The 17,960-nt window shown below is 39.6% G+C and overlaps 1 protein-coding gene across 1 annotated transcript; it reads left to right on the forward strand.

The window, feature by feature from the left end:
• Positions 1–8,196: 8,196 nt before the first annotated feature.
• Positions 8,197–15,551, forward strand: LOC110203203 (UPF0764 protein C16orf89 homolog). Its single transcript, XM_020979689.2, has 8 exons — positions 8,197–8,478; positions 10,107–10,256; positions 10,992–11,142; positions 11,380–11,497; positions 12,302–12,437; positions 13,010–13,114; positions 13,760–13,846; positions 15,092–15,551. Exons 1-8 carry the CDS (start codon positions 8,286–8,288, stop codon positions 15,190–15,192), a joined length of 1,041 nt encoding a protein of 346 aa, XP_020835348.1. The 5' UTR covers positions 8,197–8,285; the 3' UTR covers positions 15,193–15,551.
• Positions 15,552–17,960: the final 2,409 nt, after the last annotated feature.

Genomic DNA, 17,960 nt, shown 5'->3' on the forward strand with positions numbered 1-17,960 from the left:
GTGGATAGAGCACCTACCCTGGAGTCAGGGGGACCTGAGTTCAAATTTGGCCTCAGACACATGATACTCACTAGCTCTGTGACCCTGAGCAAGTCGCTTAACTCCAATTGCCTAGCAAAAAGAAAGAAAAGCAAAGCTAGCGTCTGACCAAAAAAAGTCTTTTTTCCAGAGATTGATGTTCTTTCCATATTATAGCTATGGCAGTCACAGCCTTGGGTGACTTCCTTTATCACTTTCAAAACAGTCACCAACCATTATCAGACACCATTAAGGTTTCACATGACCAAAAGGCAACTCAAATGGGTAATTATAAACCTGCTGAAAATGGAACACAACTGTAAGTTGCATGTATTTTCCAGGAAAAAGATTAGAAAAAGAAAGGCAACAAATTACTGCATTGTTGGATATATGGTTTAGAAAAGCTGGGGGAAGGACTATAATAACAGTACTGACTATATCCAGCAAAATTATTGCCATAACTGGTCCCCCCCAAATAACCAAATTTATTTTGATTCAATAAACATCACCATTTTGTATGTGCAATGAATTGTACCAGGTGCTGGGGATACAAGTACAAAGAATGAAACAAGCTCTACTCAAAAATAATTTATGCTCTAATTGAGGAGAAAACAAATATGCCAATTCATAAATAAAGTGAACAAATACAAATATATAAAAATATAAGGTATTTTGGGAGGAAGATGCTAGTGTTTGAGGGGCATCAGGACAGGTTTTATAAAGAAGATGGTGCTGAGCTATGTCTTAGAGGAAGAAATACCATGAGTTGTGGGTAAGAGTGAGCATTCCAAGCAAGTTGTAAGTCAGTACAAAGGTGTGGAGACTAGAAATGGAGTGTTCTGTGTAAGGAACAGAGAGAAGGTCATTTAGCTGTATCTCAAAGTACAAGAGAGAGTAATATCTAATGAGGCTGGAAAGATAGGTTGGAGTGACACTGTGCAGAGCTATAAAAGCAAAACAAGGGATGAATAAGAAGTGTTCTCTTGCTTCATAAAGCTTACTTTCAAAGTAACTGTTCCCATTTACTCCCAATATAACATTCATGGAAAGGTAAATTCTGCTTGCCCCATTCTGGAAAATTGTGAAGTTGTCTATTTCAGACTCCATAATTCCCATCTACCATGTTATTGTTGTTGAGAAATTTTTCAGTCATGTCCAACTGTCTGATTTGGGGTTTTCTTGGCAAAGATAGTGGAGTGGTTTTCCACTTCCTTCTTCAGCTCATTTTATAGATAAGAAAACAGGCAAACAGGGTTAAATGGCTTAACCAAAGTCACATAGCTAATAAGTGTATGAGGCCAGATTGGAACTCAGGACCATGAGTCTTCCTGATTCCAGGCCCAGTACTTTATCCACTGCACCATTTAGCCCCTCTACCATGGCCTAGGAGAAATGGCAGATATAGCAAATAAGTATTTTTGTAACCTTAGGAATAGGACGCCACCGTTGTCAGAATTAAAGTATAACAGTTTCTGCACTTGTTTACTAGGTTAGCATATAAGATAATTTCCTTCCCCCAATTAATTATATCTATAGAATTTAAGCTCCTTGAGAGTTGGAAATATTTCACTTTTGGTTTTTGTATCCCCATCATAACAAAGCACCTAGCACATGGGAACTTAATAAATGCTTACTGATAGATTCAATTTCTAATTATAATTAATTACTCAAAATAAAATAAGGAATCAGTTGCTTCAAATAATTGAGTCTGGATTATGTATTCTTCACAATGGGTTCTGCTAATGGTCTCTTGTGAGCAGCCAAGGATGATCAGATAGTCTTCCTTAGCTAAGCCTCTCTGCCATAACAATTTGTGTTATCATCTTTATAGACAATTTTGTAGAACCAATTGCTTACATTATTAAGTTTAGATTTGCATCGAATTAAGAGTGAAAATATTCTTTCCTATGCTTTAGGACAGAGGCAGAAAGTTAGGAAAAGGTATATGCTTTCTGAATTTTATTGCACAATATAAATTGCATAGTGATAGTGAAAATCAGTCTTGATGTGTTTAGGTAGCAGTTATTCTGTTCTATCCAGTGTAGGGAATTTAAGCTTGTCACAGTTCAGGATTGGCACTTTTACTAAATAAAATATCTTCTAGTGCTAAATTTAAGCCCAGATTATGCAAGGATGTCTGAATTCCTTTGACTGAAATTCTCAAACCTACAAACTACGTATTCTAATACCTTCAATTTTTTTTTTCTTCTCTTATTGCTAAAGCTAATGTTTCCAGTACAATATTGAATACATACCTTCCTGACAAAAAGACCAGACTTCAACAGAAAATTTGATCTTCAAGTACAAGACTCAAGAGAGACATAAAAAAGTAAGCGGGACAGAAAGAAACAGCATATTATTAATAAGGACAAACTGTTTACATCCCTACAAGGGAAGATGACACTTGTAACTCTTGAGAACTGTATTGTTATTATACCATGTTAAAGGGGCATACATAAAGGGGGTGGTTATAAGTTGACTTTGATGTAATGATAAAAAAAATCTAATCAAGTGCGTTAAATGGATCCAAGTAAGTGGATTAATCTGATCTAACTAAGAAAATGTACTGAGAGAAAAGGAAAGGAGGAAGCAGACAAGGGTAAATCACATCACAGGAAAAGGCACAAAAACCTACTACAGCAGAGGGAAAGAAGGGAGGGAGATGACCATTTTTTGAACCTTACTCTCATCAGATCTGGCTCAAGAAAGAAATAACATCATCAGTTAGGTATAGAAATCCAACTTGCCCTACAAACAGTAGGAGGGAAAAGGGGAAAGAAAAGGGAGGGGACTAATAGAAGGGAGGTGGGACTGAGGGAAGCAAAACATTAGTGAGGAGGGAAAAGGAGAAAGGAGAAAGAAAAGCATAAATGGGGGGGAAAGGATGGAGAGAAAGACACAGATAGTAATCATAATTGTGAATGTGATATATGAATGTAATGGAATACTATTGTGTTATAAGAAATGATGAACAGGCAGACTTCAGATAAACCTGGAACGAATTGTATGGTTTGATGCTGAGTGAAGTGAGCAGAACCAGGAAAATGTTGTACATGGTAACAGCCACACTTACTGATGACTGACTTTGATAGACTTAACCCCTCTCAGCAATATGAGGATCTAAGACATCTCCAAAAGCCTCGTGATGGAAAATGCTATTCGCATCATCCAAAGAAAGAACTATGGAGTTTGAATGTAGATCATAGCACACTATTTGCTATTTTTTTCTTCTGTTGTGTTCTGTTTCCTCTTTCTGGTGGTTCCTCCTATTAGTTCTAATTCTCACTAACAATATGACTAATGTGAAAATATATTTAATAGGAATGTATATATATATAGCCTATATTAGATTGCACACTGTCTTGGGGAGGGAGGTAGAGAGGGAGGGAGAGAAAAATTTAAAACTCAAAAGCTTATGGAAGTCACTGTTGATAAATTTAAATAAATTAATAAAAAAAATTTTTAAAAAGTTTTGATTTCAAGGAGGGGAGAGAGAAGAAGGAAATATTTACTCAGTAAAGTTAATATAAGATAGGTTTGAGGCAGGCGTGAGCACTAACAATTAGGGGTATCAGGAAAGGTTGTTCAAAAGAGGTGGCACCTGAATTCAAGCTTTGAAGGAAACTGGGGAATAAAAGAAACTGAAGAGAGGATGGAATGCACTCCAAATCAGGAAGTGGGGAGGGGGATGCTATGCATTGAGTGCACTTGTGAGCTGGAGTGGAGTAGCAAGAAGTTTGTCCATTTGTTTTCACTGACCTGTCCTCTTATGTGTGCAGTTGCTCCTTCCACCCCAGTGTAGAGGACTGATTTTCCTTTCAAACCAGCTGTGGGAAAGTAATGGGAAGGGGACCATGGTGACCAAGGTCTCGTCTCTCCCGTACCCATCCAGTTCCTCCTCCAGTCAAAGCTGCTGACTCATTTGTCTAAAAAGATCTAGATCTAAGTTTGTCTCTGTTCTAAGAAGTTATAAAATTGAATCTATTGAACCTTTAGTTCACACCAAAATCTTATACAGGAAATACCCAAGATGGATAGATAGCTGAATGGATGAACAAACAGAATTATAAAAGCTAGAATTTCATTTTATCCTCACAACAACCCTGGGAGGTAGACACTATTCTCTCCATTTTACAAGGTAAGAAAACTGAGGCAGACATTAAATGTTTTTCCCAAGGTCATATAGTTCTGAGGTTGAATTTGAACTGAGGACTTCCTGACTAGTCCAGCACTCTATCTACTGCCCTACCTAGCTACCTCTAAAAAGCATTTCCTGATCACTTACTATGGCCAAAGCACTCTGCTAAGCACCAGGGATACAGAAAGAAAAGCAAGTCAGCCTCTTCTCTCAAGGAATTGACATTCTAATTATATGTATGTGTGTATACATGCACATGCACAAATACACACACCCACATATGTATATATATGTATGTATAGCCATTTTTAGCTGAAAGTCAGTTGCAAAGGCCCAGTGGTTCTAATGTACCTGCTTTGGTGTAATTTCCTTTATTAAAAACCATGTATGTGTTTGTTATGCCAACTGATGTGCTCATATCAAGGATTTTTATATTAAGAACATTCTTTTCTGCATTTTCAGGAGTTGTGGATGCTGAGGAGACATGAGCTTTAGCATCTTCAAAGGCAGCAGCTAGCATCATCTGCATAAAGGTTCCTTCCCTGGTTGACTGCTTGGGGCTGGTATAGAATCTGACCTGGTGGACTGAAGGGCATGTCTGTTCCTTAAGACCCTTGAGTCAAAGGTCCTGGGCCATCACCACTGAGTTCTAAGGGAAAGTGGTGGTGAAGGGGGTGGTGTGGTGGCTTGGTCCACCTGGCACCAACGCTGTCTCCTGTCTCAAAGCACCCTCAGGGCACCTTGCTGCAACATATCCATAGTTCAAAGGTCAACCATATTCATAATACTTAAAACGCAAAAAGTAAACAGAAACAAATTCCTAAGAAACAGGGATTCAGAGAATAAGCACATATCTCCTAGGAAGGATAAGAGTAAGGTTTCTGGTCTCAGCAGTCCTAACAGGTCTAGTAACCCAGCATTGCCGCTATACTACTCAGGCCTAACTCTCATACACAGCTTCTATCGTGTAGTCAAATGTTCAGGATCTCATGGCTGGCACACTCCCACCACAGTTTTCCAGGGCACTCTCTCAGTCCCCAGTGTATTTGCCATCGGTGGCAGCAGCTTCTCTCTCTCTACACTGGTGCTCCTCCACCGACTTTTGTCCTTTCCCTGCCTCAGAAAAGTAGGAACTAGCTTTGTCAGTCAAAGTCTGGCCAAAGTCAGGGCAACTCCACAGGGATCAAAGAGGGAAGATATTGCCTGAACTAGCAGACATTCCTTCCCAGCTCCCTAATCTCCTTAACACTGCCAATACAGTGCTTAACCAGCATGTGGGAAAGCTTTTTGGAAGGCATGAAAACTAAAAATGGAACACTCCGGTCAGAAAACAGCAAGTTTGCCAATTTGAGTAGAATGTGGAAAGTAATGAGAAATTGGCCTGGAAAGGTCAGCCAGACAAATGAAAAAAAAAATCCTCCAAAAGACTAATAATTAGAAAATTTCAAATTAAAGCAACTCTGAGGTTCTATCTCATAGCCATCAGATTGACTAAGATGACAAAATAGGAAAATGAGATGTTGGAGGGGCTATGGGAAAAGAAAAACATTGATGCAATGTTGTTGAAACTGAATTGGTCTGGTCATTCTGGAAAGCAATTTGGAGCTACAAAAGTCATTAAATTGTATATGCCCTTGGGTCCAGTGATACCACTACTAGGCCTATTCCCCTAAAGAGATCAAAGAAAGACAGAAACAACCCATACACACAAAGTGTTTTGTAGCAGCTCTTTTAGTTGAAGCAAAGAATTGGAAATGAAGGGGGTGCCCATCCATGTGGAGAATGACTAAACAAATTATGGTATATGAATAATGAGATATTGTTGTGCTATAAAAAAGGGGAATGGTTTCAAAGAAACCTGGAAGGATTGGTATGACATGATGAAGTGAGAAGAACCAGGAGAACAATTTGTACAATAACAAAATTGTAAAGAAAATCTTGAAAGATGTAAGAATTGGAATCAATGAGTTGACTAATTGTGATTCCATGCTGCTCCCCTCCTAAAAGAGGTAATGACTTCAAGATGCAGAATGAGACACATTTTTTAGGCATGGCCAATGTGAGAATTTGTTTTGCATAACTATGTGTATTTGTTACAAGGGCTTTGTTTATCTAGTTTTTCAACTGGAAGAGGAGGTGGGGAAGAGAAAAAAAATAAATGCTTTTTAATTGGGCAGAGGTTTTTTTTTTTTAAGACAGGTAAGCTAGAGATAGAATTTGAAATGTTCTAAATGACAGGCTGAGTACTTCGGATTTTATTCTAGAGCCAAAATGAAACAAGATTCTTGAGCTAAGGAGATATAGTCAGACAGGTGCCTTAGGAAAATTATTTTAATAGTCGTGTGGAAGATAGAGAAGGGAGCTTCGAAGTAGGAAGACCAATTAGGAGATGTTGCAAGAGTTGAATAAAGCTTGAAGTGACCACAAGAATTGAGAGCAGATGGGGATGAGAAATATTTTGAAGGTAGAAATTACATGATTTGACAATTGATTGGAAATAGTTGGTGAAAGAGAAGCTAGGGTCAGAGATGACTCCAAAATTGTGACTTGGATGACTAGGAGAATGATTGTACCCTCAACAGAAAGAGGGAAGTTTAAAGGAGTAGCAAATTTAGTATCTAGGGGAAGAGGAGGAGTTAAATTTTGGTTCTGAGTTGAGTTTGAGATTTCATTGTGAATCTAGATAGAGACACTATGTACAGACTTGGGAGACATCTTGTAAAGTTGATAACTGAGACTTGTGGCAAACAGCAGGCATGTTTGCGGGCTACAGGTGTGAAAGATCATAGGATTTAGAGCTGGAAACAACCCTTGAAATCATCCAGTCAGAAAAGTCTTAGAGAGCTTGGATACTGAAAAGAAAAATGAGCCTTTTGTTCCTACTCTGTTCTAAATGTTGTACCTAACCAGATCACACCTATCAGATTGGCTAACATGACAAAACAGGAAAATGATAAATGTTGGAGAAGATGTGGGGAAATTGGAACACTAATGCATTGTTAGTGGAGTTGTGAAATGATCTAACCGTTTTGGAGAGCAATTTGAAACTATGCCCAGTATAGAAATGTGCATATCCTTTGACTCAGCAACAGCACTTCTAGGGCTGTATCTGGAAGAGATCATACAAATGGGAAAAGGACCCACATATACAAAAATATTTATAGCAGCTCTTTCTGTGGTGGCAAAAAATTGAAAATTGAGCAATTGCCCATTAATTGGAGAATGGCTGAACAAGTTGTAGTATATGAATGTAATGGAATACTATTGTGCTATAAGAAATGATGAGCAAGTGGACTTCAGAAAAACCTGGAAAGACTTGTATGAACTAATGCTGAGTGAAGTGAGCAAAACCAGGAGAACGCTGTACACGATAACAGCCACGCTGTGTGATGACTAACTTTGATAGACTTCGCTCTTTTCAGCAATGCAAAGATCTAAGACATCTCCAACTCTAATGATGGAAAATGCTATCCACATCCAGAGAAAGAACTACGGAGTTTGAATACAGATCAAAGCATATAATTTGTTTTTTTTTTCCTTCTTCTGTTTTGTTTTGTTACTTCTTTCTTGTGGTTCCTCTTTGGTTCTAATTCTTCTTTACAACATGACTAACATGAAAATATGTTTAATAGGAATGTATATATAGAGCCTATTTCAGATTGCATACTGTCTTGGGGAGGGAGGTGGGGTGAGAGAGGGAGAAAATTTAAAACTCGAAAGTTTGTGGAAGTGATTGTTGAAAACTAAAAATTAATAAATTAATTTAAAAAATAAATGCTGTACCTAAGGATTTCTAAACTATTTGGTAGAAATGTATTCTTGAGCTACTAACCTCAGCTACCACTTAAGCCAGTCACACTGAGCCCCCCAGGGGTTCCAAATTATGAGCAAAGCATACCTTTTGCATAGACCTTTACCCACTATTCAGGACCAGTGCCAAATCAGCAGCTCTAGAGTGCAGAGTGACCCTTCTGTGGGCACTTACTTATATGCTTGTTTCTAATCATAAACGTCTTTGTTACTCCTTTTGTCCAGTCAGAAGGAAGAGGCGGAAGGAGGGTGGAGAGCACGTGAGGCACCTAGTACAGGAGCTGCTGTGAACATTTGACTGAGTGTAGGGGACTAAGATATGTACCTACTGGGGCTGCTGCTGCTGCCGTTGCTGTTGCCACCCCTATCTCTCCAACAACAGGACCTCTCAGAGAACAAGGTGGCCATGGGGAGGATGATCCTTCCTGCCCTGGAGAAAGCCACATCGTTCATGGAGAAGAGATTCAGGGAGCTTAACCTGGATGGAGTGATGGGATTCTGGGTACTAGAAGGTAGTGTGACTTCCTCTCTTCCACAGGCTAACAATGAAGATTGTTTTTACTCATATGCTAATGTCAGGCATGGGAGATTAGCTGAAGCTGAACTTTATGTTTTGGTAATTAGGAAGAGTACGGATTTTTTTTTTCTCATTTGGCCTCTGACTGCCTGGAGGATACCCTTGCCTTGTACCTCCTGGGTTTTTAGAAGTAAAAAGAATTATGTTAAACAATGAAGAAAAAATTTTGGAGGCATAGGTTTCTAAAGAATGCTGTAGACCAGTTTCCCAAACCAAAGCAAACAGTCTCTATGACTCATTTTCTTTTCTCATTGTACCAACAAGTTAGGAGATAAGATTCTTGCTTAACAGAGAGTATAATAAAAACATTTCTCTTAGTTCTCTGGATTTCCTGTGGACAAACTATTCCTCTATTCTTACCTCAGCTCACAATGTATTGTAACCAAAGACATTTAGAGGTTTTGGGAAAGTGGATGAAGTGTTTGTTCAGCTTTGGAAGGGGAAAGTAGTCTGATGATAATGTATTTGAGAAAGGCCAAGCCAAACAGAGAGAAAACTCCACTCTGGTGTGGGGTCAGTCATCCCCCTTTAGAATAGTAATAACTATCCTTAAGGGAGAAAACAGCCTGGGTCTTAAGATCTTGGTATAGGATTGTTTCCATTAGGCTTCTACCTACAAAAGTAATCCTCCCACTGGAGGTAATGGGAGCCCTTCTTAATCCTATTCCATGTTGGCTGCCAGCTCAGCCTTCCTGCAACTGGAATTTGCGGTGCCAGAAAATCCTAGGAGATGATGTTGCTAGGGTTTGAAGCAGATTTGCTTATATCCATGGGGTCTGGATTTGGGCCATACTATGTACAATTAATTTTTTTTCCCCAGCAGGCTCTTCTCACCTACTATCCCAAACCCAAAAGATTAGCAAGAAAATGACCCTAGTATTGGGACCCTGGGATGAAGGGGAAAGTGCTCATCTCTAATTCTTACTGAGAAAGGTGGGAGGATAGTAGATATTTTTTGACCATGTTAATGACTAAGAGGAGAAAGGAAAAAATTGCAACCCTGGGAAATACCTATCACCATTTTCCCTACTCCTCTGGGACACACAACAATTATTCTAGACCCTTCGATTTTTTTCTTTTAATGTAGCCTCAGGCAGAATTTAGTTGAGCTCTTCTACTATGGCCATTTCATTCTTCAACTTTCTAGAGATCTAATCCTCCACAAACTACAAAATTCCATACATATGATTCCCTTTAATGACTTCATTCATTCCCAGAACACCTCAGTGAAGAGAGAAGGGGACTTAATCTTGAGGAAAATGGGTAGAGTTCAGAAAGAGATTTGCCTTGGCTCATAGCAGAGAAAATTAAGGGCTGAAGCTACCTTGTTTCCAGTCCCCCAGTTCTTCCAATCCCAGTTCCACCTATAAAGAGGGGTAGGGAGTAGTAGTACCTCATTGTTGGTAGAAAGAACTGGAACAATGATAGCAGGATTTGGGGGCAGTAGCCTCTGCCTAAATAATGCACAGGGATGAGATTCAGACACATTTCTCTGAATAAGAGGAGCCAAAGCACACCAATGGGTCTAGACCTGATTCACAGGCCTGTCATGTTCCTTCACAGTACAACTAAAAGGTGTCTTGGAGAAATGGGGCCAGGAGCCTGCCCTGAAGCCCCTGAGCCTGAGGGTAGAGAAGATAGTGAAGAAATTGTTACCACTCATCACCAGAGCCACAATCTACCTCAAGCTCAGTGACTCTAAGTACTTCAAAGGTAAATATTGTGCAAGTCAGGAGGTTTATTTGCTAGGGAAACTACTCTCTCTTGTTTGAATGATTCTGGCAAACCTAGGGGGTTGAGTAGACAAATTGCCATCCAGCCTCCTTACAAAGCACACAGGAGCTCAACTGAGAGGAATTAGCAGAAAGTGTCTCCTTTCACAGTCCTTTCTGACTCCAAAAAGCTCCCTCTGGCATTTCCAGGTCTCTCTACCTGGAGAAATGGTGCCACAGTAGAAGCTTATCTTTAAATGACATGTCATTGTATGTCATTCTGTATAGATACTCTAATTGTGGCTAGGTCTTATAAGACTCCCTCACTTTCTAACCAAACCAGAAGCACTTGTTTATTCATCCTTTAGAGAAAATTAAGTATCATCCATCAGTAATGCTCTTCTTTGGGGTTTATTGTGAGTTCCTCCAGGACCAGGATTGTCTTTCACCTTTCTTTGTATCCCCAGTGCTTGGGACAGCACTCAATAAATATTTATTTGACTGACTGACAGTAAGGGTCTCTTCCTGTTGGTGAGAATATATTTCCTAAATCATTTCAACTCCAGTTCTCAAGTGGTTGGTGAAGGTCACAAGACCCTAGCCATATGTTTATGAGACACAAGAAATTTGGGCATGGGTTATGAATGTTCAGGCATCAGTAGGATGGAAATCTGGTATCAGATTTATGTAAAATTGCTTTCTCTTACTGTGTTACTGGTCAACTTCACTCTGACAGAATTTCAAGAGACTCTACAGCCAGGGTTTTGGAATCTCCCTCATTCATGGAGTCAAACAAACACCTCCATCATCTACTTCAAGTTTGACAACTCAGATTTTTTTTCAGAAGAATTAAGTGATTCATGCATGGCCCTCTTACTAGGAACCAAGTGAGTTTAATTACCCTTTTTCTTTCTTCCCCAATAGAAAAGTACCACCAGCTGCCCCACTGATAATATACAAACACTCCTCACAGAAATTCCTCCCATTTCTATATACTTTTGAAGCTCAAGACCAATTCTCCGAAAGGCAATAAGTACCTGTGTCAGTGTCACCAGGCCTACAGTTCTCCTGACCTTCATTCATTGTTTTATCCAAATAACAACCTGGGACTGCTTGCTCCTCAGGAAGGAGGGCTTGCAGCCCTGTACCGTCACTGACATCTGCAGGGAACTCATGACTAAGCCTGGCTGCATGGGCTATACACTGTCACACCAGCTCCTCTATTTCCTGATTGCCAAAATGGTAAGTGACTATTTTGTGGACTAGAAGATTGCTCTAGAATTCCAGATAGCACCAAATTTAAATAGTGTTGAGCAGGAGGCCATCCAGCTACCACCATATATATGACAATGTTTTATTGGAGCCAAAATCAAAGACCTGAAAAATAGGCTGTTTTTCTTTGGGACATAGCCTGTTGCCCATGGCTTTCCCCCCTGATCTTCAAGGCACATTGCTCTTACTGACTACTCACCTACAGATTTCAGATTGAAATTGTACTCTAATTCCTAATTATTTGTATCTTCACTTGTCAGAAAGATTCTCTGCATGATTTTTGTGACTAGAAGTAAAAAAAAGGTCTACTTATATCCCCTGCCTAGTTGAATTTCTGTCAGATGCTTCCGATCCAAAATTGGAAGGGGGGAAAGTTGTCTCTAAGAGTTCAGTTCAATATTTCAAAACACTTTTTAAAATTCAGGAACTCCCTTGGCATAGGAAAGACTCAATATTTATATGTGATAAGAATCAAAATGAGTAGGTGAGTAGATGACATCTGGATCTTTGGACCCCTGGTCTCTCAGAACCTACTATAGATGCTGTTCCTGAAGACAAAAAACAGGGTGAGTTCTAGAAAGAACTACAGGTAAGAGTCCCAATTACACATGTTGCAGGACTTCATGCAGAAAGAATCCTGGCAAAAGCCCTCATTTTACATACACTGACAATTTCTGAGGTCCATTTCAAAATCATACATTTCTCTCTTAACAATTGCTACTCCTTCCTTCCACCAAAATGAAATTCAGTGCTCTCTGGTGTTCTGGTCCCTAGAAAGGATGCTCAGCTGGCCTGTTCCTCCAATCCAAATACTACATGGAAATTTTCTGTGCTAATATGATGGCATTGAATTTGAAAACTGAAGAAGTTGGATTCCCATTTCTAGATCGAGATCTCTTTATGGAAAATAGTACGAATTGCTTTCCATTCTCCAGATAAGTATATATAATCCTTCTCTTCTCTTCTCTCTCTCTCTCTCACACACACACACACACACACACACACACACACACACATTTTTGATGACAGTTCTGACTTCCTTTTTGTACAACAATTCCCCTTTTCCCTAAAATGCAGAGTGTCAACTCTTGAGTGACTGAGGGACATCAGTCCCTGCTCTTTGGGTCAGGGATAAAGTAAGCTGGAATTGTTCTTTAGTTTGGAAGCCCAAATCTTATAAAAAATTTTAATCTCCCCAAAACCCCATGACTTTATCCAACATTCATTGAAGCTCTCAATGTTTGAGATGATGCTAAAATCAAAGATGAACTAGATTCTGCCTCCTGTTCCTATATCAAAGATGCAGTTTTACTCTTCCCTATCAGCCAAGAGTTCCAGTGGCTCAATATCCTCAACTCTGCTCAGGTTTGTACTGACCCCTGAGGATATAGCAGGCATAACAATGGGAAAAGAGGTGGGGAAGACTGCCAAAGGCACCCAGGATATTTGACAAGACAATTAATTTCATGTTCTTTTCCTCAGTCATGTTCTGTGGACTTTCTGGATACTCAGATTTCTACAAGCCTAGATGGCTACAGGCTATTCTTACCTGGCAGAAACCTAAGGAGGGATGCTTTGGGAAGCCTTGTGAGTATAGGTGACTACTTTGGTAGTAGGGAAGTTGAGGAGCTAGACAAGATGAAAATGCAATCTTCCATGTCCCATCAGAAGAAAATGCATTAGCAACTCATTGGAGATTTTGCAAAGATGAAAAACCATTTTCCCAAGCACTGATAATATTCAATGGAGGGAATTTTACTGAATGCTAGGAATGTACTGTCACTGCTCTTAATGTTCATGGTCTCCATCCAAGGAACAGAAGAGACACAATATAAAAAGAGAGGAGCGGTACAGAGCACTGGCAGGAAAGCAAAAGAACTGAGCTAAAGGCCTTGCAATGGGGTTTCTAAGTTGAGATCATTTGCCTTCAGGGTCCTAAAAAAGGATTTGGGCATCTAAGAGAAGTTTGCAAGAAAGAGATCTTATGAGAGAAGTAGCAGGAACTCTAGAATTGATGGAATAAACATAATGATAACTCCCATTTCTAAAGCACTTGGCATACACAGTCAGGAGTGAGAGAAACCACAAACTCAGCACCTTCAGGTTCTAGAAATCTCCCACAACAGGATAGGGTTGTTGGAAATGAGGATGGGGGATGGCAGGAGACATTTGTGAAAACTCAGTTGAAAGAGTTTCACCTGATGCTCCTCTCTATTTTTTTTCTGTCCCCAGATGACAATAGAAAACAATTACCCATAGTTGGTGAAGACCAACAGCAATCATTGAGAAGAGTTAAGAGGAGAGAGAAAGGATTTTCAGGTAAAACCATCAAAAGCTAATGGGATGTCTTTCCAGTGCCCAGAAGACAAATGAGAAAAGCCTGGCACTATACTTAGTCACCTCTCCCTATACACACATTATCCTCTGCAGAGATGCCCTATATTTTACTAACAGAAATACATGACAATTTAATAGGCATAAATTGCATTTGCTCTTCTGAAAATGCACATTGGGATTATATTCTTCAGGAAAAAGAAAATATTTCTAGGGAAGAGCCCTGGCTTCCTTCACTCATGTCAGGTGGTCCAGAAGACTAAAAGGAGATGTTAATTTGGGGTTACAGAAAGAAAAAGTGGGTTAGTGATATCAGAGTTGATAGAAAGACTTGCTGCAATTTCTTGTTTTTCATATTTTAGGTGGAATTTAGTTTATTTATTTTTCTTTTCTTAAGAATGCCTCCCTAAGTTTAAGGGGCAAGCAGAGAGCAAGATAGATCCATTCTGGGTATTCTCCTACCATGTCAATGTACATTTTACTCTCAGTTACCTAGGGTGTGATTAGCCAAACCCTTCCATTCTCTCCTTCTCTCTTTTAGCTATTTAGCTTCTCATCAACATCTCCACCTGCAAGTGGTGATAAGAAAGGAGACTGAAACAATTTTATAGGTTTTAGCAATGGGGAAGCCATCACAAGGCCCTCAGACTTTTCTTTATCAGTGCTAGTAGTACCTGCCAAATACTGATTACCAATTAAGAACTAATTCCTCCTACCTGCTGGAGAGATATGATCTTATTTAGTTGTGGGAGGCAGCTATTTCCTTAAGGCAGACTAGTAATCCTGGGACTCTCCTGCAAGGTCGGATGCATTAACAAAGTGAACCAAATCCAGAACCTTTCAAGACCATGCATCTTTAAAAAACAGAAGCTCATTTAGCTTGGTGACAACAAAAGAAAGGACACAGGGACAAGGAGTGAGAAGGAAGGCAACCTTCATTCTGTGTGTCTGAGTCAGGTCCTTTCTCTTCACTTCTGTGAAATGGGGAAACAGTCATGACTCACTCACATTTACTAGGGGTGTTTAAAAGGAATAAAACAATGTGGGTGACACCATTTGAGATGTTTAACAACTTTACTAAATAATTTTATCAGATTAACATATGAGCTAAAGGTCCATGCCTAAGGCTGAACAAATAAGTGATAACATCAAGGTGGGGATCTGTGGCAACCCTCAGAAGCAATGAAAAGCATATCTGATGGGCAGCCTAACATTATTCTTTCTCTCCAGATGGGTGTTCTTCCCACAAAACAGCTGTGGCAGTTGCAGCCTTGGGTGGCTTCCTTTATCACTCTGCAGAACATTCACCAACCATCACCAAGCCTCATTAATGCCTCACAACAAGCAAGGAGCAGCTCAAAGGGATGATTCTATACCTGCTGAAAATGAAACATAGCTTTTTTGGTAATGCATCCCCTTAGGTTCTGAGATTACATAAATTCACCAGCAGAGCAGTGGAAAAGTACAGGCAGACAAGCTAGACAAAACCAGTATAATTGAAAATTGGGATTAGCAGAAGGATAAAAGTAACACTATTAACTGTATTTAGCAAAACTGGTGACCCTGATTGGCCCCCAGAAATTACTAAAGTATTTTAATTTAACCAACATTAGGCATCTCTTATGTGCAGACAACTGTGTAAGATGCTCAGGGCAAAACAATTTCAATAAATAGTGCCTGTCTCATGGAACTTACAATCAAAGTGGCTCTTCCTATCTCCTCCTAATATAACATTCCTGGAAAGGTGAATTCTAGTCATTGAATGCCAGGAAATTTTGAGGCTGGATATTCCCAGGCTCCCCGATTTCTGTTGCCTGCGACTAAGTGTTGCAGCAAATGGAGGAATGTGAAATAAAGAGATGAGGGCCAGGTGGGTCAGTGAAAGACTGAACCAATTTATTATTCTGAGAGTCTGGATTATATAGTGAGACCTAACAATCATCTCAAGGGTGTTCTAGCTATTCTTAAGTGACTAACCCCAGCCTTTATGTACATCCTTAATTTTTCACACCTGCTTGCCAACAAGGTTAAAGGGGCAGAGTATTCTAAGACCTTCTGGGCAGGGGGAAATTGGGGAGCTAAATATTCTGAATAGATAAGCCCTTAAGAGTAGGATAAGGAAAGAGTCAAGCTCTAACCTAAATTCCTTACCCCATATTAGACTCTCCAGCTCTGGCCCTCAACAAATTTCTATCTATTCTGTTTAGGAGCAAAGACAGATATGGCAAGTAGATAGATGACTTTCTAGGAATAAAACACCACATTGCCCAGAATTTGAAGCAATATACTTTCACAGCCTATGCCTACTGGGGAAGCCCACTGAAATGTTTCCTTCCCACAGTCCCTTTGATTCCTTAATTAATGGCACCTATAAATGTAAATGCTTTAAGAGTAGAAAATGTTTCAGTTCTAGTCTTTGTTCTCCATAATCTATTGTCTGGAATATAATAGTAGCTTAACAAATGCTTGTTGATTACTGATTGATCTCATTTCTAATTTGAATTGATTATTTACAATGCCCACAAACAAGGGCCTTGTTGCTTCAGTTGACTTACTGGGTCATTACTATATGTCCTTAATAATATAGTTCTTCAGGTGCAGCTAGGTGGTGCAGCGGATAGAGCACTGGTCTGAAGTCAGGAGTACTGAGTTCAAATCGCCTCAGACCAAACACTTGACACTTAGTAGCTGTGTGACCCTGTGGAAGTCACTTAACCCCAATTGCCTAAAAAAAAAAATTTTTTTTAAAAATATAGTTCTTCAGAGTGAAGAGAGTGGCCTAAATATGATTTGACAGTCTTCCACAGCTCAGTTCCTACCAATGCCATAGCATTTTGTGTAGCCATCTTCATGGAAATTCAGTTTCGTAAAAGCTCTTGTCTACCCTGATAAACTTAGACTTGTATCAAAATAGCATCTAAGTGTTCTTTCTCACACTGTAGGACACAGGGAGAAATTTTGGAAAAGTTCTAGAGTCTAATTACACAATCCAAATTCCACAGTGACACATGGAATAGTCACGTATTACGCCCTGTTACTAAAGGAAGTAGTTTCTAATTTTAAATTCAAGGCCAGATACATAGTAATCTATCTAAATTTCTGTGGATGAAGCTCTCAAATCTATCCCATCACTAATGGACACTGCTGCAGAAACGATAGCATGTGCTCATGTGCTGTGCATAGCACTCAGCAGGCAGAGCAAGAATCAAATGCTTCTAACAACTAGATTCCAGAGAGTTACAGCTAGAAGAGACTTTTAAAGGTCAGCTAATACAGCTCACTTCTTTTAGGAAGTTTCACACTTAAGTCATTCCAGAAAGGGAAGTTATTCTATATTTACTATTTTCTATAGAAGATTCCACAACTCCTCCAGTTACTGATTGCTAAATCATATTCATTCTTTCCCCACCCTTATCTTTCCCTTGCTCCCCTCCCCTCCAACTATGTCAAAAGATAAAAATGGCCAGCCAGCCACTTCTGTATGACAATATAATTAGATTTGGTGTTGAAGGTCTTGGCTTAAATTCCAGTTACCTGTGTGGCCTCAAGAATAGCACTTAATCTCCCTGGCTTTCAGCTTGGTCCTCTGTAAAATGAGAAAGGGCTGGATTAGATAACCTCTAAGGTTTTTTTGGCTCTAAATCCATGAATTAAAAAGATTTTTGTGAATGTCATTATTGTGAGAAAAATAGACCCATCTTGGGAAAACCAGAGGGCAGTTTCTTGGATCAGAGGGCCAAAAAGGAGTCCAGTAACCCTTGAGTAACTGACTGTATCTGCCTGATGGGATCTAGGTTGCTGTACATGTTTATTTTTCCCATGAGAATAAGTACGCAGTGAGCCTGGATAAATTCCATGTGTTTTCCATGAGCGAGAGCAAAATTTTGTCATGTCCTTTGCAACTTTTAAGGGAAGATCTCTCTACTACGGACTCTTTTTTCTGTGGTTGCACTAAGCGCAAGCCTTCTGACATTTCAGTTCATCAGAATTAGTGGAGGTTGAGTACAGCTGAGTCTCAGCTGTTGTTGGAGTTTTGGCTATGAGTGGCACAAGTTGGAAGGAAGGAGGTGAATGTTAGTACTCAGTGGGCAAGGGATTG

This window comes from Phascolarctos cinereus, unplaced genomic scaffold, assembly GCF_003287225.1.
Source record: "Phascolarctos cinereus isolate Bilbo 61053 unplaced genomic scaffold, phaCin_HiC Scaffold_4;HRSCAF=312, whole genome shotgun sequence".
NCBI lineage: Eukaryota > Metazoa > Chordata > Mammalia > Diprotodontia > Phascolarctidae > Phascolarctos > Phascolarctos cinereus.

What these genes read in the sequence shown, in the direction of transcription:
- LOC110203203 (XM_020979689.2), top strand. Translation starts at nt 8,286, where the DNA reads ATGTACCTACTGGGGCTGCTGCTGCTGCCGTTGCTGTTGCCACCCCTA. An exon ending in TGACTCTAAGTACTTCAAAG is followed by an intron (nt 10,257 to 10,991) that starts GTAAATATTGTG and finishes TCACTCTGACAG; the next exon opens with AATTTCAAGAGACTCTACAG. An exon ending in GCCCTCTTACTAGGAACCAA is followed by an intron (nt 11,143 to 11,379) that starts GTGAGTTTAATT and finishes CTTGCTCCTCAG; the next exon opens with GAAGGAGGGCTTGCAGCCCT.